The sequence below is a fragment of the Centruroides sculpturatus genome, unplaced genomic scaffold, assembly GCF_000671375.1.
Source record: "Centruroides sculpturatus isolate CEXI.00-Female unplaced genomic scaffold, Cexi_2.0 scaffold356, whole genome shotgun sequence".
Classification (NCBI taxonomy): Eukaryota; Metazoa; Arthropoda; class Arachnida; order Scorpiones; family Buthidae; genus Centruroides; species Centruroides sculpturatus.
In genome coordinates, this window is record NW_019384626.1 from 136258 (window position 1) to 160592 (window position 24335).

The 24335-nt window shown below is 31.7% G+C and overlaps 1 protein-coding gene across 1 annotated transcript in view; it reads left to right on the forward strand.

Moving 5' to 3' along the window:
- LOC111625627 (regulating synaptic membrane exocytosis protein 2-like) overlaps positions 1–24335 on the forward strand; it is a 328126-nt gene that overhangs the window by 120726 nt on the left and 183065 nt on the right. The window contains exon 5 of the mRNA XM_023368831.1: positions 23181–23400. Within this exon, the coding sequence (XP_023224599.1) occupies positions 23181–23400 (220 nt within the window). The remainder of the gene's footprint in view (positions 1–23180; positions 23401–24335) is intronic.

Here is a 24335-nt window from a genome sequence, read left to right on the forward strand (position 1 = left end):
CGTAATTTTTCAACCTTTTTCACTTCTTTATCTTTTGTTCTTTGCCTCTTTTTCCCCGCACTTGGGTCTATAATCCTTTGATTCACAGCTCCAGCTTTATTTAGTATTTCTTCCAACATTGCAAGATTTGGCTAATTGGGCCAAATGTGGCTACTTTTTTTGCTTCACGTAAAAAATATCATTTGGCGCTTTGGCTACTTTTTCGGCTACATATTATGTATAATTATATTAATTGAATAAAAATGCACTTTAAAATGGTGTTTCGTCGCTTTTTATTAATTAGAGACCCAAATAAAACAAATATTTGTGTTTTTCAAATAAATTTTCTTTAGTCTCTTTTATAATAAATGAATTTATCTATTTCTAAGTAAAAACTGAAAGTGTCTGTAGAAGTAATTTTTTAAAATATCCTTTTTTCTTGATAAAGTTTTAATACTAATTATTATAATCAAGACATGTTAATTTTTAAATATACTTGTATATTGGGCCATAAGTATATATTATATATACTTGTGGCCCAAAACCCCTTGACTTTTTCCAATGAGGCCCAGAGAAACAAAAAGGTTGGACACCCCTGATTTAGAAATTTATTTAAGAGTAACTATTATATGAATCTTATTATTGTAAAACATATCTTTCTAATAAAAATATTATAGAAAATGGAAATTTCAAGTTTCCATTGGGCTGATTTCATTATAAATCTCAAAAATGTTATATGTTCATGGTATATAAGGAAAAAAAATTCATAATTGTTTGATATAATGTAGAAAATAAATCCAGACATAGGTTTGTTATCTCTGTAAGATTTTCTATAAGCTACATCTCAGAATTAAGTCAGTTATTATGTAATTTATTTTCTGTGATATGCTTAAACATGAATATTTTTTCAAATTATATTTTACAAGTTTAATTCAATTTACTTGCAACCCATAAGAAAGTAGCATGGGGATAAAAATTAAAAGATTGCTTATTCTGAAATAGATAAATTCAATCTTACAATCCAAAGTTTTTAATATTTTCAAAAATTTTACTTAATATATAATCAATATTAATTTGAAAAGATCAGAAAATTTTTAATTTATGTTGAAACCTTCACAAATTTGTAAAATGTGATATATAACCCAACAAATTTAACAGATCATTTGACATTAAAATGTTATCTATTTTTAATAAATAAATTGTTATTAAATTAGTAAATAATAAAAGAATTGTTATTAAATTAGTTTCATAATTTTTTCAAACAAAATTATATAACATTAAATGATAAATTTTAACTTATTCTTCTATTAATGAACAAAAGTATTTTAATTACAAACAGTAAATCTTGAGATTTTACACTGTTATCTTTGGTAGTCAACTGAGTTGTGTAGCTATCTTGATTACTCTATTATCTTAAGTATAGCCAGAAAACAAAACACTTAAATTTTTTTTGAATTCTATACACAAAATATTTTAATTGCAGTCTGTCCATGTGAAGTGACACTTGATTTTAAGATAATTCTGGTTTAAATTATCTTAAATTATATTTTTAAAACTATAAATGGTAAATTTTTTGTTTTTACAGTGCTATTAAAATGTGTGTATATATAATACACTATGAGAAAGTAAGAAAGAATACTAATTTAACTATAATTTAACTTAATTATGCTAATATACTGTATAGTAATAATTTATATATGAGGCCATTTTGAAAAGTTTTGCATCTTATACAATAATTTATATAATAAACAAGATACTGAAATGAAATTAATTTTTGCTTAGAGCTTGAAATATTTTCTATAAGAAGGTGTCATTACTTTTCCACATAGTCACCATCTCTATCCATACATACTGTACATGCCAATGCCAGACAAGTTGTTTCATTCTGTTGGTGAAGAATTCAGGTGGTTTCTCTTGGTACCAGGAATACTCATCTTGCACCTCTGCATTGGTGTAATGGTGTCCCTTCATAGGGTTGCCAACTATCCTGCATCATGAATTTTCGAACAAAATCACGCAACACACAAAGACACTTGAAAATCCTGCAAAATATTTTTAAATGATACTATTAAAGAAATTTATAAAAACATATTTATTGAAAATGAAATACAGTAAGACCCCACTTAATGTGGGGATGTGTTCCTAGATGAAAAAGCGCTAAATGAAACAGTGTTAAACAAGATAATTTTAACATAGAGTAAATAAGGAAAGGAGAACACACAACCAAAAATAAACAGATTTTACCTTAATTTTAAGTTATTTTTATATTAATTTGATCATACTATATGCTAAATAACATAAACATATGCACACAGAAATGTAAAGTTTATTTTTTGTGATGTAGGTCCTGGCTTTTCTGAAATTCTTGTTTTTTGCAATAAAGTCATGTAGTTTCATTTGTCACTTTTTTCTTTCCTGAAGCAAATGTTGGTAGCAGAAGATTGTGTCCAAAAATGCCTTGTTTTGCTTTTGCACTCCTTTCAAAATCTGGATCATTTGCTACAATTTGATCAACAATTTTGGTTATTGTTACCAAACTTTTACTAAGGAAATCTGTAGAGAAATTCTTTTGGTTCTTTGTTTTCAACATCACTATTTTCCAATTTTATATGAATTCCTTGTTCTGCCAGTTTTTGAAGGTCGTTGTTGGTAATGCTCTCATTAGAAACCTGCAGTAACTCCTCAGTATCCTGCTTGTCTACATCTCTTTGTCCTGCTGTATCGATTAGGTTGACAATTTGGTCAACCTAACACTATAGTGATAGGCTCTTCTTGTTGAGAATTCTTGGATACCTTCAGCCATAACTTCTACACTATTCACATATTTATCAGTTAATTTTTGCGAAGCAAAGTCAATATTTCCTATGGCATCCATGACGATATATGCTTTCCAAAATTGCACAAAACAAACATAGATTTAAGGAAAGTACAGTGCTACAATGAATTGTCATTTTTCGCTGATTGGTTCGTGTTTGTAAATAATCGTATTATATATGAATTAGGCTTTCTGAAACGGGATCCCGGTTGTTTTTTTAACCCGGGAAATATCCCGGGAAATCCCGCAAATTTCTTAAAAATTCACTTTTTTTCTTATTTTGTGTTAAGGTTGAGGAGTTTTGCAAATAGAAAGCATAATTAACTCATTCACTGCCAGAATACATTTGTATTTATTAATTTTAAACCTACCTATTAGTTTTTTTAAATTTTTGCTCGTTATAGCATGTCACAAATGGTCAATAATCAATATATAGCTTATTTGTGGCATGACTATAAAAATTCTTTACTTGTCGGAACCTGTAATATCTGGAATAATTGTGCTTACGCTGTCTTGAGTTTTAACCATGCCCAGTAGCTTCAATAAATGCCTGACGCCAGATTGTGCAAATTGGGCAAGGATACAAACGAGTACAAAGTCTGCAAGTATGAAGTTTTTCTTCATAAACCTGATTATTAAAGCCAAATGAATTGCCGAATTATCGAGCTCTAAGCTTGATGCCGCTATTAAAGCAGCCAAGGTAGACAAATCAAGAATACTAGAGAGCGAAAGAAGTACTACAATCTCGAAAACGAACTCGAAAGCTTCCAGGCTACAGGTGAAAAAACACATAATATCTGTCTTCTCTTAAATGCATTAAACACTATTCCAATCACATCAATTGAATCGGAAAGGGCATTCTCGGTGGCAAGACTTTTCATTACTAAAATAAGAATTAGAGTGAGTTATCGGAGTATTGACCATCTTTGCTTTTTAAAATCTTATAAAAGTTTGCAATATTTTGTATTATATTTTATTTAAAAAACGAAAATTACCTTCTAAATTAGAAGTTCATTTTTTTAATTTTTAACTCAATTCAAAACATTTTTTTTTGTTGTTGTTGTATGCAGTTTCCAGCAAACTTTAATTAATTTTTTTCTATTTGTGAAAATTTCTACGTTATTTAAAGGTAATTTTTATTATAGGCCTATAGACCTTACACAGCATTATTAATATGATTTTGGAGGTTACAGAACTTTAAAATTACTTTAAAAAATGGAAAATAATTATATCATTTGATTTCAAGATATTTTGTATACCTTAAAAATAATTAATTCTATCCCGGGATTTCCCGGGATCCCGGGAAACAGTTCACTTTTATCCCGGGATCTCGGGACAAGCAAAATACCGGGAAATGAGAAACCCTAATATGAATCAATGAAATGCCACGTTAATTTGAATCAGTATAAATTTGGAGATTTTTTTAGGTTTCAAGCAGACTGCATTATATTGAATCAGCATTAATCGAGGCAGTGTTAAGCGGGGTCTTACTGTACAGTACAGTACGTGTAAATGTAGTATGGACCATGGACATGTGATAGATCAGCAAGTGAAGTTAGCTTAATCAATCATTGATCTCGTAAGGATTTATACTGCTCCTTGTATACAGAATCAGACTTTCTTTCAAGAAGCTTTCAGTGTTGCCAGACACTTTTAGCTTTATAGTCAAAATTTTTTAAAAAAGTAGCTCAAAAGTAGCCGACTCAGAAAATAATTATTTTTTTTATAAAATAACTTGAGATTTAACAATAAGATCAAAAAGATACCTTTTATACATTTCCAGCAATAACTTTAATCACAGAACAAACAATTTCAGCCAATTTACAGGTCAATTTACTGCTTCAAGCCCGTCACTGCCAAACTTAGTCAATTTATTATCATTTTGTCTGAATATTCCAGCTACTAATGCTTTTATAGAAAGTTTTCTCTCATATGAACATGTTTTCAACGAAAACTGCAATAGGTATTCTGTGAAATTAATAAATAGAGAATTGATAGTTAAGTTAAATTCAAACGAATCCTGTTAAGAGATTTATACAACAGTGCTAAAAGATAAAAAGCTTGTTCCTGAAGCACAATCTCAAAGTAAATATATGTTTAAGAAATAAATTGTTTCATATGAAAGTCTCGCATTTTCATTGAAAATTCCCCATTTTTTACTAGCATGTCCCAAAGTTGATTTTCTCCAATTGGCAACCCTATCCCTTCAGGTGTTTGTTCAGCTTTGGGAAAAGAAAATAGTCACAAGGTGCTAGATCTGGGCAATATGTTCCTAATAAATCAGCTTTTGGTTTTGCTTTATTTTGGGAATCAGTATGCATGGAATCCATCTTGCACACAATTTTTTATAGTTTAGCACATAATGGATAATGTGATGGATGGACTCACTGAAGTGAAATCCCAATCTCTGTGATGATGTCTTTTTGCTTCACATGGCAATTGGGATAAATCAGTTTATCTAAATGCACTTGATGCTGTGCATCCATGACTGTTATGGTCTTCCACTATGGGGATGATTGTACAGTACATGCTTGTCAATGCTTTTAGATTCCTTGCCCACTTCCTGACAGTATTCAAATTCACACAAGCATTACCTTAGACTGCACTCATTTGTCAATTAACGTCAACGGGCGCACAACTCTCCACAGTAGAGAATTCAATAACAGCATACTGCTTTAACTGACATCCATATGTCTCCATTTTTCTTACCATCCTGCACATGTACAACATTGCAGGTGAGTACCACTATTGGTATTGATAGCCAATTAATCAAGGATTATTCTGTTATCAATTTCAAGTGTCTGGGAGCAATATAGCCATAGTTATCACATAGGAGGCAAAACATTATATGAGAGTTGATTTTGAAAGTGGGGCAAGTCCATTTTATGTTATTGTTAGATATTTAATGGTTTGCATTTGAATGGGTTTAAAAATATTTGTAAGCATTAATAGACTTATTTTATATTTTTTTGGTCTTATTTCATGTAAATTTATTATGCAATAATGGTTATCCATATTAGGTGAAAAAATCATGATTTTGGTATGTGCCGATGGACTTGCCTCACTCTCAAAAACAATAATTTGTTGAAAATGTTGATTTTCTTTGAATGGAATGTAATTATAATAACAAAAAATTAAATATTTTATTTATTTACATATTTATTTTATTTCAACATTTCATACATTTCATATTTTCGAAAAGCTACAATAAAACAAAAAATAAATTTATTTTTACAGGAAAAAATGGATAAAATAAGAAAAAACATTCAGTAATAAGTTGTATGCATATAATTATATTTCTTAGTATAGATGGTGCAGATTTTTAAAATACAGTAGAGTCTCGAAAACTTGGCCTAATGTGGACCGAAGGGTGGCCGAGTTTGTGAAAATGCTGGGTTATCGGGAATGGGGTTAAAAAAAATAAGTATGAGTGTTTCCTCAGAAAATACTGTACTGTATTGTTTGTATTGTTTTGTATTGTATTGTATTGTATTGTATTGTATTGTATTGTTTGTATTGTATTGTTGTATTGTATGTATTGTTTACTTGAGAATACAACAGAGAATAAACTGCCCAAATACCCTTAAACAAAGGAAAAGTACGTCCTTTATGAAGGCATAGAGCCTTTACTACATGAAAATGAAAATTAATGAATACATTATGTACAGTAATTTACCTCATAAGACAGACCTCAGAAAAATACTTTGAGGCATAAAGCTGTCTATAATGAAAATTAATTAACTAAGGATTTTTTCGCCCTGCCAGGGTGTGGCTGAGTTATCCGGACTGCTGGGTTATTGAGTGCCGAGTAATACATAGGGAAATAAATCCATACATAAAATGGGTAATACATAGGGAAATAAATCCATCATATCTTTATATTTTTCTTTAGAGTGGCCTTGTCTCACTTTCAAAATCAACACACAATAAATATTGTTGATGATATATATTACTAGTAATAAATTTATACTGATATTAAAAGATATTTATTGTGAATTTATTAAGAACATAAATTTTATGTCAATTTGTAATAAAAATTAGCCTTAACTATATTTTTCACAAAATGGACACTTTCAAAAATCAACAGTTCATATAACATTCCCATATATATAAATTAGTTTTGTGTGATAAATAATAATTTCTGTTCTATTCGTTAAAACAGCTTTTCAGCAAAATAATATTTAATATACAATCTGTGTAATAAGCAATCCAAAGTAACTTGATTATAATAATATAATATAAAGGTTAATAAGTTAGCTTATTGCATAATGACTAAATAAAACTATAATTAACATTGGACTATTAAAAAAAATTAAAATTTTTAATAATTATAGATAATTTAAAATACAGAACTGGTGATTTCAGCCAATTTGTTCATCTTATGTGATAAATTAATACATTTACAGTGTTGTGTATCAAAAATGGTGTACAGTCAATTCCGCTTAATTGGGACATATTGGGACTAATCCATTTTGGTCCAATTAAGTGGATGCCCCAATTAAACGAACTAACAATAAATTCTAAAATAAAATGTAATATGTAGATAAATAAATAAATAGGTAAAAGAAATAATTATTAGGTACCTATTTTAATGCTTTATTAAACCAAAATACAGAAAATATTTGTACTATAAATTTGCCACATACATGACAATAGATATCGCATCACGCTAATGTTGCCAAATATTAGTAGTGACGTACACAAGGGTTGACCGTTTGACCTGTTTCTGATCGAACAATCTTTCTGGTATGTATAGTCGTCGGAATTAGATTAAGAAGGATGGAGACGGATTCTTATGAACGAGTAAAGAAGCACATCTTTACTGAACAAGAAATGGTACAGAACTGAATGTGGTGCACAGGCGCGCTACCAACTATATACATTTAAGAATTGCCAGAGATGGCGTTGCAATACATAGCATCATCCCCTCCTAAGGAGAAGTTACAAACATAGTCTTATAAGTATGTAGGAGTTTTACGATGTCTAAGACTTGACTCTTGAGTATTAGAAGAGTCTGAAGCTAAGGCAGTATCTGATGATGAATTTTTCATGTTGTCTTTCTGGGGGATATTTTCAACTATTGTATTATTTTCTTCTTCCCACCACAGCTGAAGAGGAACGAATGAAGCACCTTGAGATTCGAAAGATGCGGATGATCGAGATCTCAGTTGATCAATATGATGCTTCCATATGGAATCATTAGGAAGCTCAATGTTATATGTAACAGGTGAAAGTTTCTCAATAACTTTACCAGCAACCCAATATTCTTTAGAAGAAAAGTCATGAGCAAAAATTGTGTCTTCTATCATAAATGAACATTGTGGACGAACTATGTTGTTATCCGATAAGGTTAAAGGGTGCAACAAATCTGGTCTTGAGTGAAGTTTTCTGTTGAATAGCATCTCACTAGATGTTTTACCAGTGGAACAGTGAGGAATAGTATTATATGAAGTAAGGAATTGGAGGAGGGATGTCATTAAATCCTTTTCACGACTTAATTTTTTTAAAGACGACTTAAACATTTTGATAAATTCTTCAACTGCTTCATTAGTTGCAGGATCGTATGGCGGCGAGAATGTCTGACGAATTCCGTTCTGTGCTAAAAACATTCTGAATTCACGAGATGTGAATTGAGGGCCATTATCAGAATGAACATGTAAAGGAAGGCCATAAACCAAGATCTAAGTGCCAGAATAGTAGTGGAAGAATCTGTGGATTGCATTATTTGAATTTCAGGATATTTAGTTTTTGCATCAATACCTATTAGAAACATTTTTTCAAGGAAAGGTCCAGCAAAGTCGATATGCACTCTACTCCAAGGTTCTTCAGGAATTGGCCATCTTAAAGTACAGTCAACCCCCCTATAACATGGGTTCCTATAGTTCGGATTCCTATATGACGGCGAAAAAATTGCGACGGTATCCATACAAACATGGTAAAAAAAACTCCTATAATTCGGTTAAATGTCATCGGGCAGCCAAACTACTTTCCGCTGTCCAGCGCCTCGCTACAGAGAGTTTAGGCGGGTAAATTGAGTTTACTATCGTCTGTACAGTATTATATATAAATTAGGTACTGTACATATAAGTATATATTAACTTAATTTATTGTAACTTTATTACAATTATATATATACTTTCCTCAGTCCAGCACCATGCTACGGATAGTTTAGGCGAGTAAGTTGAGTTTACTAGCGTCTGTACAGTATGTAAATTAGGTACCGTAAGTCTAATACAACACTAATTTTATACATTTCTTGTGAAAGAAACATTTCTTATTCAACGGCCATAAAAATTATTTCTATTAATGATGTCTCCAAAGTTCAACGAAGTTTTCACAGAAAAATAACTTATCAGAAATTGCAGCCACCGTTTGGTGCGCTGCTCCGTGACGAAAACAAGCTTAAGCAATGGCGACGTCAAATGGTGCACACTCGGTAAGTAATCCTACAATTTTTTGTTTATAACATAGTTTATACGGATTATTCCCAAAAAAATATACGTGTTTTGGAAATGTTGAGTCGAATTAGTCTAGAATTGATTAATTTTATGGAAGAAAACCTTTCAAACAGCCGTAGTCCGTAAACTTCACACATGTCGGGTTGTGATTGGCAAGGTCTCCTAAAACATCAATTTCATAAAAAACGGAATGTATCTACTGTCTTATAGGGGGGTCGACTGTATTAGTAGAGGGAGGATTTCGATGGTATAACTGACATAAAATACATTCTTTCACTATTCATTCTAGATCACTATCAATGCCTTGCCACCAAACAATTGATCTTGCTAACATTTTCAATTTAACAATACCTTGATGTCCAGAATGTAATTCAATGAGAACATTTCTGTGAAATTTCTCAGGAACGAATATTCTAACACCCATAAATATTAAGTTTCCTTCTAGAGAAAGGGAATCCTTGAATTTAAGAAATGGCTTAACAGCTGTATTTATCTGATGCCAATTATTTTTGACGCACTTACGCAAAACATTGGAAAGTTTATCTGCATGAGATGCTTCTATAAAAGCACTATTGGTAAAAGGAAGGGAGTCAAATTGCAAATTAAATAATGAACTTGGAATTGAGTTACTAAAATTTTCTATGGATAAATTATTAGTAGTATTTCTGAAAAGGCCGTCAGCTATGATATTAGTTGCGGAAGAGATGTACTTAATTGTATAATTATAATCATTCAGTATGATGCTCCATCTTTGTAATCTAGCAGCTACAATCTCATTCTGTCTTCTTTTATTACCAAAAATTGCAAGTAAGGGCTTATGGTCTGTTTCTAGGATAAAATGATGACCAAGAAGATATTGTCTAAATTTCTTAATACCAAAAATAATAAATAGTGCCTCTTTCTCTGTCTGAGAATATCGACGTTGAGCAGGCGAAAGTAAAGCATTAGCAAACAAATAGGACTTTTTACATTGTCAATAATATGGAAAAGAACAGCACCGACACCAAATTGAGAAGCATCTGTAGCCAAGTATAATTCTTTGTTAGGATCATAGTGTATGAGAAGTTTAGCTTGTTTTAATGAGTTTTTTGCACTTTGAAAGGCAGATTCGTGTTATTTTGTCCAGACCCAAGAACATCCTTTACGTAACAGTTTGTAAAGAGGGTGTAGGTACGTAGACAGTTTAGGTACAAATTTAGAATAATAGTTCAACATACCTAGGAACAAGCGTAGAGAATGAACATTACGAGGCTTATGAGCTTTTAATATAGGATCCAGTTTTGAGGATAAAGGAGCAATTTCTTGTTTTGAAATCTCAAATCTTAAGAATTTTACAGAATCTTGTAAGAATTTGCATTTTTGTTTATTTAGTTTGATTCCTTCCGTTTTACAAATGGATAGGATCCTTTCAATATTACTCAAGTGGTCTGAATGATTTGTACCAGGAGTAACCAAGTCATCAAAATATGGTTGCATTTTCAGAATTGCAGAGAATAATTTTTCCATAGCTCTTTCAAATAAAGCAGGGGCAGATGCAATACGATATAAAAGATGATTGCACTTAAACGATCCAAGATGAGTATTGATAATCACTAAATTTTTACTTTCGTCATCCAATTGGAATTGGTTATAGGCATCACTTAAGTCAGTGGTTCCCAACCTTTTTTCATTAGCGTACCCCGTGACATGTCATATTTCTAGATTGTACCCCTCATTTAAGAAATTTAGTGAGTACCCGTATTGTTAATTTTACATATTGTAACTTTAAATTAAAAGTAAACGAAAAAATGTATAATAAAGTTGTGATTGTTGCAAGGAACATATTTTACCTAATAATTTTTGATACTATTAGTTTGTGATACAGAATATATTATTTTTTCTGCCATAATAACTAACTTTTTTCTGTACCCCTAAACAACCTATTGCGTACCCCTAGGGGTACGCATACCACAGGTTGGGAATCACTGACTTAAGTCAAAGGTAGAGAACTTCTCACCTCCAAGTAGTTTCATAGAGATTTCTACCAAACGAGGTATTGGATGGACATCTATTTGTAACATCTTATTCAAGGTTAGATTGAAAAGTTCAGCTATCTTAACACTACCATCATTTTTAACTACTGGAATCATAGATGTGGCCCAAGCACTGTTGGGCATCTTAGAAATTACTCCAGCCTTTTCTAACGTAGATAGCTCTGCTTCAACTTTATCCCTGAGGGAAAAAGGAACTGTTCTTGGTTTCAGAAAAATAGGATGTGCATCTGGTTTTAAGATTAAATGAAGGAATATTGATTTAGAACATTTGATGCCTTCAGAAAATACAGAAGAATATTTGTCTAGTAGAGTAAGCAGATTAGAGTTTGTATGTGAAATCCTGGGAGTAATATATAATTATATGTACAGTACCTAATTTATATATAATACTGTACAGACGATAGTAATCTCTCCGTAGCGTGGCGCTTGATGGTGCAGAAAGTAGTTTGGCTGCCCGATGACGTTTTATGTAATTATAGGAGTTTTTTACCGTTTCTTACGGATACCGTCGCAATTTTTTTGCTGTCTTATAGGAATCATAATTACAGGAACCCGTTTTATAGAGGGGTCTACTGTACTGTATCCCATGTAGGCCCTAAATTAAATTTTGGGATATATCATAAATTTAATAGCTTATCATCTCTCATCCAAGTAAGTTCATTCCAGCCATTGTCTTATAAATACTTTGCCATTAGAACATTAATCCACAGCGTGTTCCTCTTAACAGTTTACTGAAATTATTACACCAAGAATTAGATACAGTCAAAATTTCTATGAGGACAGCAGGATACTGTGGGTCCAAATGTGTGTGTATGTATGTATACAGGGTGTAAAGTTCATGTGAAATTTAAAAAATTTAAAACTTTATTAGTATTTGCATAGAGAAATTATGTACGAGGGCTATTTTTTAAATAAGGTCTGTTTGTGAATGACAGTGAGAATGACGCGCGATTGCACCAGTGTGCATGAGCATCTGCTTTCAGCATGCTTTGCACGTGTTTAGATGCCATTTGCAGCCATATCGTCTGTCAGTGTGCTGAACTGTAGAAGTTTATAATGTTTAAGAAAATTGAGTCACCCATTGACTGTAAGATACGATCTGTTATTTGATTTCAACACGAAAGAACATGGTAACTGTCTTTTGGGACAGGAAAGGGTCTTTGTCAGTGGATTTTATGCCAAGAAGCACAACAATCAATTCTGATGCTTATTGTATGACCTTAGAAAACTCCGCTGTTTTATACAAGACAAGCGGCATGGCCTAATGTCTTCTGGAGGCAGGCAGCAGATTTCTTTGAAGTTGGAATTAAAAAGATTTTTGAGCAGTATGACAAATGTTTGAACAAAATTGGAAATTATATAGAAAAGTAAATAAAAGTATGTAGAATATGGGAAAAAATATATTTTAATGATATTCACAATATTTTTGTTTTTTTTAAAAAGCGGACCTTATTTTAAAAATAGCCCTCGTAGAATGTATTGGAAATGTGATTCTTATTTTGCTAAAGAAAAGTCCTTCTATGAAGAATGCCCTTTTTGATTCAATTGATGTGGGTGGAATCATTTTTTAATGCATTTAAGAGAAGATGGATTTTATATGGTTTTTCACTTGAACTAGAAATCTTTGAGACTATTAAAGATTTCTAGTTTGTTTTCAAGATGTGTTACAGTATTTCTTTTGTTGTCTAGTGTTTTTGATTTGTCTACCTTGGCTGCTTTAATAGAAACATCAAGCTTATAGCCTGATAATTTGGCAGTTTGTTTGTCTTTAATAATCAGGTTTATGAACAAAAATTTCATACTTGCATATTTCATACTTGTTTGTAGCCTTGCCCAATTTGCACAATCAGACATAATAAAGTTATTGAAGCTACTGAGCATAGTTAAAAATTAAGACAGTATTGGTGTAATTATTCAACATATTACAGGTTCTGACAAGTAAAGAATTTTCAAAGTCTGTCACAAATAGGCTACATATTGATTATTGACAATCTGTGACATATTATAATAAGCAAAAATTTAAAAAACTAATAAGCAGGTTTAAAATTAATAAATACAAATGCATTCTGACAGTTTATGGGTTAATAATTATACTTTCTATTTGCAAAATTTCCTCAACTTTAACACAAAATAAGAAAAAAGTGAATTTTTAAGAAATTTGCAGGATTTCCTGGGATAAGAATTTTCTGGGTTAAAAAACAGCCAGGATCCCATTGGAGAAACCCTAGTTTCAAACATGCTGACTCAAGTGTGATGTAGGAGTTTTGCTTAATCAATTAACCTTGATGTCCTCTTCCACTGCATATGTGACCATGTTAGCCATTTTCTTTCTGATGTTATATTCATGTTCTTTTATATTCACTGCTAGACCTCCGGCAGTAGTGCTATATAAACCCAGGAGTTATCCATTCTATGGCATGTAATGGGATATAATAAACATCAGACCAGAATGCAGCCTCTGGAGGATCTTTATTGTTTCAAATTAAAGAGTAAATATTCGACAGTTGGCTATAAATTATCTTGATACTATTTATTTTTGGAATTTCCTTATAAACTTTATTGATTGTTTCATTATATGTCATGACCACAAATTTATTTTCAGTTTAAATCCACCATTTTCACTAGGTGCATTCATTCATTTGATATAACAACATGAGTTCTAAGAATGCACCTAGTCCTGAGTGGCTGGGAAATACTACTCCATATCTTAATTATTTTACAAAGGGCATTACTATAAAGGGTATAGCCTATGGTGTTCCTGTCTAAATATGCAATTAAGCTGGAACTTCTTTGGTGGGTCAGCCCTGGCCCCAAGCTACCCACGTTAGATTTTATTTTTGAATTCAAATACATTATGGTGCAGAAATTCAAAAACTGTATGCAGTTTTTCCTGGATATCTCAGAAAAGTCTTTGCCAATTTTGATCAAATAAAAACTGATACAACTACCTAAAGGCTATATCTATTATTTTTTACAGATTTTTACATGCATGTTTATTATGTGAAACAACCAAAACAAGAATTGTTCAAATTTTTATGTCTCCTATCAGAGCCTGTTACAAACTGAAAAATATATTGTCCAAAAGTACAATGTTCAATCTATATGTCTGCAAAGTTTCATTAACTTATCTTGATAGTAAATGTTTGATTCAAATGACACAGCAGTTTTAAACAGTACAGAGTTTCAATGAGAATGCATTATATCTTATGGAAAACTGAGCATATACTTTTTATTGTTCATTTGTTGTGAAACCATGTTGTACTAGATTTTAGAGAGGTTGTGACCGAAGTTCAAACGTTACTTCTACACAGCAAGCAGAAGTACACAGTTTACGTTTTAACTCCAATAAAAAATCGTTGCGGCGGATGTTCACATCACGGGACTCAATGAACATTACGCATTGACTCACGGGAAATTTGTTGAAAAAATGGCGGAACCATTTGATGACGAATTTCCCGAGAGAAGATTAAAATAGCTTAATTTGTTTATTTAAGTATTTATAGGATGTTTAATAACACTAAATAATTATTTTTAATTAGTGTGGTGTCTCCTACCGTATGATCAGACGATAGGCCTGCCTCATACTTTTGTCGAGGGAAATAGTGACTTATGTAAATTCGAAACACTCGGAAAATTAATTTTTAAAAAATTTACAAATGTATTACGCTGTTGATGGTAGAAGATGCCATTGAAGAACAAACCTACCTTAAGATAAGCTATTATGAAGGCAAATATATGTAAATTCTACATCACTTGCTAAAAAATTGAATAATTAAATAATTTCTGGATTAAAATCGTCTGTTTCTTTATATTATTATTCACAACTTCTTAAATAATCATTATTTTAATAAAATAAATTATAATTTTAACCCCAAACACAAACAAATGAAGAAGTTTAAGTTGATCATCTACTCGCCTTGCTAGATGTAGCAAACACCATTATCAACCGCATAGAATTGCCGGATGGCGGCGCTCAACCGCTAGCCGTATACGTTTTGGGCTGGATATGATGGCTGCAACCTCTCTTTTCTTTAGAAGTGTTGAACACGAGATCGCATGACTTCTTTTCTACATGAATCACATGACTTCTTTTCTACCTTTATCAACTAAATAAAGGTGGAAAAGAAGCCATGTGATTGGTTAATAACATGATCTCGTGTTCAACACTTCTGAAGATACACTTTTAAATTTAAATGTTGTTTTCCCTGATAAGATACCAAAAAAGTTAACAAAAAGAACTATTAGACAAATCTCAGCCAAATGGTATACATACTGTACTATCTTGAGTATGCAGTTTTGATTTTTGGGAAAAAATTTTACATCAAAATTCAGCTTGAAGGACAAAGTTTGGTGCTCCTGCCACTTTAATGTGAATGTTATGTATATCTTCTAATGAATTTTGGATATAAAAAAATTACAAAACATTCTTCACAATTCTTCAGCAAGTGAACAGTCATGGTGTACATTGCCTAATTGTGCATTATAAGTTAAATTCTTCTATCACAAAATAACAATACAAGTTTAGCATTTAAAGCATTTTGATACTTAAAATGGTTACAAACAGGTCCTCTGAATATTAGGGAAACAATTTTATATTTTGAGGAGACTAGAAGTTTGACTGTGAAACCAGGATGGAATTACACATTGATTGGACATCTGAAAACAGAAAGCATTGTTACTGCAGAGTAGAGCATAAAATGGAAAAGTCTCTCCTAGAAGCAATAGTGTATGTTCTATTCACAAATTATCAGACTGGAGTGGAAGCATAGTTCAAAAACTTCTCAGAGAATTTTTTAAAATAAATCTCCAGTAAGTTATCATCTTTAGAGTGATTAAACATTTTCAATTTCTTTGTCTTCATTAGGTCAACTGTTCTAGAATTGGAATGCTTCAAACATCATTGCAAATCTTGCATTTCATGAATTGAACATCATTGCAAAAGGCAACGTTTGTAATGTTCAGTTCACAAAACATAGTGTTTGCAATGATGTTTGAAGTAATTCTAGAACAGTTGACGTGATGAATATCCAGACAAAGAATTGAAAACATTACTCATTCTAAATGTGATAACTTACTGGAGATTGATTTAAGAAGTCTAAGAAATTTTTGAACTAATAGTGCATGTGCAATTAGATATGTTCTTTATGACAGTGTGAAAAGTTCCATGAAAAATCTTGCATTTTTATCCATATAAGATATCTCAGAATCAAGATCAGTGGTTTCTGGTGATGATGATAAGCAGAAAACATTTGCCCTGACATTTCTATCTCAGATAATGATTAATGATGTATGGTCCTGAAAATTTTGTGGAGTGATGAGGCTCGTTTTTATTTGCATGATGATATAAATATTCACAATGGCTGTATTTGGTCTGAGAAAAATTTAAATATTCACTAATAAGTTCCATTACACTCTCAAAAGGTAATAGTATGGCATGGTTTCACAGAGCCTTTATCACTGGTTCTTATTTGTTTTGAAGAAAATTCTGCATTTAGGCCAGTGGCATGTTTTGTTAATGCTGCTATATACTGTAGACCCCCCTATAACATGGGTTCATATAACTCGGATTCCTATAACACGGCAAAAAAAATGCGATCGTATTCATATAACGTGGTAAAATGTCATCCCCGACTTGTGTCGCGACAGGATTGGTCAAATCTGGACCAATAGGGGACATTGCACAAACCCTTGAGTTTAAACGAGCAGCGGACCTACTAAAAACCATTTATTATTTAACGGCCATAAAAATTATATTTATATTAATGATGTCTCCAAAGTTCAGCGAATTTTTCGCAGAAAAATAACTTATCAGGAAACATGTGCCTGCCATTTGATGAGCTGCTCTGCAACAAAAACAAGCTTAAGCAATTGCGTCTTTGAACGGTGCACACTCGGTAAGTAATCCTACAATTTTTTGTTTATAGCATAGTTTATGTGGATTATTCCCAAAAAATTATACGTGTTTTGGAAATGTTGAGTCAAATTAGTCTAGAATCGATTAATTTTATGGAAGAAACCTTTCAAACAGCCATAGCTGCTAAACTGCACACATGCCGCACTGTGATTGGCTCATGTATTTAAGTGACTTGTACAACACGGAATTCATATAACATGGAATGTATAGTATATGTTTGAGAGATCCTCCTTTCCAACATATTAAATCCCTGCAACACCCCCACACTTGATTTGCCCCCTTTGTGGATCAATTTGTATAACTATGTAAAACAACATATCTAGCTCCACAATTTGGAGGCGCATAGCACATGCGCATTATAACCGCGCGTGTTTTTATTTAAAAATTGTCTTATGTTCTACTGTTGCTTCCATTCCAAAACGTTAATACGCTTGGAACGGTCAGTTATTTGTAGTCAAAAAAGGAATTTAACCGTTTTTAATGACCTGATGAAGACGAAAATAATTATTGTCGAAAGCGTTTGTTTGTCTAGCGACATTTATTTGTAATTTAACACCTGTATGATAAAAGTTTCTCCTATTAAATGGTTGGCGTGCTGTCCACTTCTGTATTATGGATTGTATCTACCTTGTTATAGGGGGGTCTACTGTGCTTTAATTAAAACCAGATAATCTGCCATATTGGGCTATAATTCAGCATATTGTTGGTTTTAGATAGAGATATGCTCCAAAACTCCATTCTAACACTGCAACAGAGAAATTATCTGAACAACATAATTTCTATGCAAGATGGTGAATTCCTATACATCTTCAAGACTTACTGCCAAAGCCTTTTTTAGCTGAGAAAGTGATTAGTCAGTCATTTTCGATGTCATTGCCACCACAATCACCAGATCTGAATCTTTCTGATTTTTGGTTATGATGCTAACTAAAGATCCTCATTTATCAAGGTAATGTTCCCAACCTAGCTGTCCACCAGAATTTCACATTGTGTGACAAGATCATTTGCATTACATCAAATATGTTGTGGAGTGAATGCAGTTTTTAGAACATGGAGATGGAGAGCTCATAGAGCTGTATCTTTGATGTAATTGTCAATTCTACATTCCATATCTGTAATCACATTTATAATTGAAATAAAATGATTGCACTTTGTTTTTAACTTTCAAAATTTATTAGAAACTTTATGTAACGTGCACATTAAGGGGACAACAATGTCAAATTATGTCCTAGTGGCTGTATTTTTAAGTAAATATTTTTCCATAAAGCTGATAACAGATGGTGCTAAACATAGGGCAAACCCTTGACTCTTTTTAGTTGTACTGTCTACATAAAATCCCATAACTCAATTTTTTACCCACTTCCCAATTAATTTAAATGCTAAAACAAAAAGAATTAATAATTTAGTGTTACATATATAAAACTAAAAGTAGAAAATATTAAAACTTTTTTAATATTTTTTATTTTTTTATAAAAAGAAATGCTTTATATTTTCATAAATGCACTAAAAAGTAAAAGTATGGAGCACTCTTGGAAAGCTCACAATAATTGATAAAATGTGTAACTAAGAATATTTCTAAACATTGAATGTCAAACAATTTTACTTTTGGTCACATAATACCAAGAATATTGTGAAATCTATACTCTCTAGAACCTGTAAACAGTGCTTAACACCTTAAGTTCCCAGCAATTTTTGATATAATTGTAATTAAACATAAAAAATACTTAAACCAGAAAAAAAACGAAAGAAATGCGTTAATTTTGAAGAAAAAGTTTCAAATTTTATTTTTTTTAACTCGCCTTTCTGTGAAATTTAACACCGATGAGTTATTGTTTACACAGCTGGATGACCTTGAACACAGCTGGAGTCGGATTTCCCGGGACATTCTCATAGAAGTCTCGGGAGGACAAGGGTTTAAAGTAGGGTGACATCGAAATTTGCATATATTTTCAAATATTTTTAAAAAATTACAAATTTTATTGCGATTTCCGACCCCCCCTAATCAATTAAATTAATATAAAATAAAATATATTAATTAAAAAAATTTAAAAACTTTTGGAGGTCGTTTTTGACATCAGAAACTAGCTTTAAATAACTTTACCGAAGTAAAATTAGTGCGCTACAACTTAGGAACCATGAAATAAAATTGATAAAAAACTCCCATTAAAAAACAATTAAGCCTTAATCGAGCCTTCACATAGGCTCATTAAAATCGCGATAAAATTTTTTCGCGCGGGCAAAAAATTTTGAAAAAATTTGGGGACCTAAAAAACATTCCAAAAATTCAAAAAAAAAATTTTTTGTCAAAAATGGCTATAAGGACCACGTTTTATGTAAGGCTATATAGCGTGCCCGAGTTAACTCTGGCGAAGAACTAAACGGGTTAATGCATATATATTATATATCGTGGTTGACAAACGTTTTCGAACATTCACGTTGTTCTTCTTCAGGTCAACTGGTTAAGGAATTTCACTGGATGGAGTGTTCTGTGGGATCAGGTGTCATCCCGCAGTACACGGAAAATTGTAGGGCATGAGAAAGACCCGCCAGACTCCCTGGTGTCTATTCTATCCTGGTCAGGGACAACAGATGGGATAAAACCCATATAAGAGAACACCAGGCAGATATCCGGCATGGGCGGCTCACCACCGCCCTAGCCGCATATGCATCAGACTCTGAAGTCGAGCCATGATTCAAGAAAGCCACAATCATCGTCAACACACCCCACCAGGAACATCTCAGGTGGCTGGAGGCCATAGCTATATACAACACCGGCCGAGTGACCACATGCATCAACCTAAAGGAGGAGCTGACTCTATCCCTGGCCTGGCAGTTCCTGCTAGATGCCGAACTGCAGCTACCTCCCTGATGCACAACCGCGCATGTCAGGGAAGACCGACTTCGCCGGAATGACACCTAATCCCCCAGAATAACATACACTCCATCCAGTGAAATTCTTTAACCAGTTGACCTGAAGAAGAACAGCGTGAATGTTTGAAAACATTTGTCAACCATGATATATAATATATATGCATTATGCACCGTTTACAGGTTCTAGAGAGTATAGATTTCATCCACGGTGCTGAGTTGGAATAAACTCTGTGTTTAAAAATATTGTGAAAGTTAAATAAAATTTATTTTTTACTTTTTAGTGCATTTATGTGAATAAAAAGCATTTCTTTAAAACTTTTTAATATATTTTTTATTAATTATGCTCATCTGTTATAAGGGATAATTTAATGGCTTATACATTACCTCTTACATTATTATAAACTAATTGCTTTAGTTTGCTTATTACATGAATTATATATTAAATATTTTGATTTAAAAAAGATACTTTTTATCAATATTTAATGGTAATATTACTGTTGTTGGACTGCAATTTCAAATTGCATACCTATAAATTTCTCCTGGCATCCATCTGCCTGCCTGCTGTCTGTCCTCCATTAATCTCAAGAACAGAGTTAGATAGATGAAAGTTCAAATACCAGATATCAAAAGCTTAGGGGTAGGAGGCACTGATTAACAATGCATGAATGTCTTGTCTGGACTGAGTCATGTGATTTAAATTCAAAATTTTCTCCAGAGTGGAGTTAGTTAGATAACTAGCATGATTCAGTTTTCAGGGAAAGTATGATGTACAGGGACAAGACACTACTAAAATTGAAAGCATATATTTTAAATTAAATAAATTAAAATATGATTGTCACAATGCCAAACTGCAATTTTTAATGTCACAATAATTTTTTTGATTATTATTTTTACTTTTGATTTGGATTAAATTTTTATTTACATGATCAACAAGCATATAGCATCAATTACATAATATTTTTATATGATTTTGTATTTATTGTTGTGTAAGTATTACTATCAAAGTATATACTCAATAAGAATAAAAAAAATACAGAAGCATAACTAATTTTTCTATATCAAATATAGTTCTTGTTTATGTTATATTAAAAAAATACTTTTAATAGTACATTCATGCTTCTAAAAGTAATTAATTATCACAGATATGGAGGCAGTTCAAGAAAGTTTTATGCAGATTTGTTTTAATAGATTACACTCATCTAATTTAAATATTATTTTGGCCTTTTTCAAAGAACTCCTAATCAGAAGCAATTCACTTATCCCAGCAGTACTGCCATTCATCAAGGGCATACTGAAAACTATTTTTTTGCGTGGTCTGAAAAATTGTTTCTGCTGTTTTTAGAATCTTGTCTGTGGAGTTGAATTTACACCTTTTAGGGAAATTCACAGTCTTTTAAATTTTTCTGGGATTAGAAACAGGAAAAAACATCACACAGAGTCAAATATGGACTATGTGGTGAATGTGGAAGAGTTTTTATTTGTTAAGGTTGTTATTTCTATGCACCACATGCAGATGAGTATTGTCATGGTACAGTTTCTGTTTCAGTGCATGGAGATATTGATGTTTCCTGCTATGCAGTTCTATAGAGTTTACAGAGTTTAAAATTAGCAATTATCCACTTGTCGTAGGTAACCAAAATTTTATCTGGACTACCAAATGTACTTTTGGAGTTGTCCAGTGGGAAACTTCATTTATTTTCTTGTTTATTAACATTTTTGTGCTTTGTGCGTATTTTATCCCATTAAATAGTAATAAGAATTTTTAAAGTAATAGTAATAATTAAAACAAAATAACTGAGAGTTTGAGATGTCAAACTTTGCCATGATGATAAATCCAATATGGCTGCCACAGAATACAAGACTAGAAGGCATGTGAGATGAGAAAATAAAAAAAATTAAGTATTGGCAACTGAAAAAAGTATTGACAATTTATAAAATAATAGCCATTTGCATGAACATATTTTAAAGACTTTTATTTAATTTATTATTATTATATTGTCTTACATTTATTATTCTCATTCTCCATTGCATTTAAATTATAAATTTGATTCAAACCAAGAGAATATTTTCTAAAATGTGTTATTAAATTTTTGCTGGACAACTCCAGTAAAAATTTAATAACACATCACTTGGGAAAATTTTGACAAAATAGCATAAAAAATGCTATTCTGTCAAAATATCTATGTTTGTATAGGCAATTGAAGGCAGATGTGATTTTCTTACGTTTTTGTACAACACAAATCATCGGTAGGATATGGTAATTGTCTCATTTTGATGGAATAGATAGTTTGTTTACTGATTCATTACTCATTTTATTCCATTGTTTTTTTTGACTGGGGGGAAAACTATGCAAGTCTTTCTTGAACAGCCCTTATATGAAACAAAATTGTCTTATAGTGTTAATATTGATTAGACAAAATTCAAATAAGAAAATGTTCATTTATACTAAATACTTTTGTTATAAAAAGCAAGCATGATAAAGAACAAGAATATATATGCTATTGGTTGTAACAGCACATGTAACAGATGATGTATGTGTATTAGATCAACAGGTATTGTTGGTGTTCTGAACCAATAACATGTACGTTCCTTTTATCCAAAATCTATTCTAATTATGATCTCTACTGGAATGCTGCAGGTTAAAATCTGATGACTTTTGAATGATGATGACTGTTTAAAATTAATCAATTAATTAATTAAGATGGTTGAAAATATTTGTATACAGCACTCTAGCTATGGTCTGGCAAAAGGACCACATGCCAGGGGCATAAATCATGGGAGACATAATCAGCAAAGTGATTCTTAGTATCTCAATATATCTAATAGATTTTTGAGAGCACAAAATTAGAATTCCCCTTGGTGCTAATGACCCTAGCTATGACATTGTTATATTAAAGAGTTTATGTTGCTGGATTTTTGGTGTTGATGCATTTATCTTTGATTTATTGAATTTAAGAAACATTATTGTTTTAATTATTTAAACTATATTGTGTTCAGTTTGTAATATATCTTTATTGCAATATTTATATGAATATGTGGATATATATTCCATTCTTTATTTATTAAACTGCATTAATTGTCATTAATTGCTGTACTTTAATTAATTGTAGCACCCAGTATCCTGGCAGCCTTCAGCTGATGGAACAAAAATGATTGGGCACATGATTTTAAAGAAGACTGTTAAAGAAGGTATAAGAGGTGGATCTTCAGCTGCCATTTTAGGATTAAAAGTAGTTGGGGGGAAAATGATGGAAACTGGTCGTCTTAGTGCAGTTATTGAGAAGGTAAAGAAAGGAAGCATTGCCGATACAGTTGGACATTTGAGACCAGGTTAGAAATATATTTATTTTAATAATTCAGTTAACATTTCTTTCTGAATGTATTATATACATTCTTTAAGATCTACTAGTAGTATATTGTTGAATGTTAAATCATAAAATGAAAAATTCACAAACTTTTACGTTTTTTTTAATTCCAAAATACCATTGACTTTAATTTTATATTCTAATAGAAACCTGATAAAATTTCTTTACATGTGATGATTAATTAGCTTTCACCGTTAATTCATTATTCTGACATACTTCAATTTGACTATAAGATTAAGGATCTAATTTTAATACAAATAAATAAAAATCTGATTTGAAAAATTTTTCTGTCTATTAAAATGTTGCTTTAGATCAGTGGTTTCCAAAGTGGGTGCTATTACTGCCCTGTAGGTGGTGAGCAAATCTAGGGGCAAAAAGAAGCAAGTGGGTGGCAGGGGGCACTGAAGGCAGAGTACTGAACAGTAATCATAGGTGAGGGTTGGGGGTCACTGACATCCTTTCCCTTTCCTCTGTTAAAATGGGTAAGAAGAAACATTGCATTGTACAGTACATTGTCTTCTACATCTGACACAAAGTATGAGGTTCATAGAAGAGTTTTTCTAAGCCTTTCTCACACAAGAGAAAATGGGTTAGGGGCATTGGGTATAAGTTTATGGCACTAAGGGGATAGTTGCCCAAAAAACTTTGGGAATTACTGCTTTAAATCTTTATAAATTCATTGTTATTCTTTACAATGAAAAGCAGTAAACTGTTTTCACACAATGTAATGAATTGCAAGTTAATTGAATTCTTTAGAACATTTTTGCCAGTTTATCTTCAGAAACAAAATTTTCTGTCTTCATAAAGACACTACTAAAATTGAAAGCATATATTTTAAATTAAATAAATTAAAAATTGCAGCCTGGCATTATGACAATGTCCTTACAATCTTGCCATGAT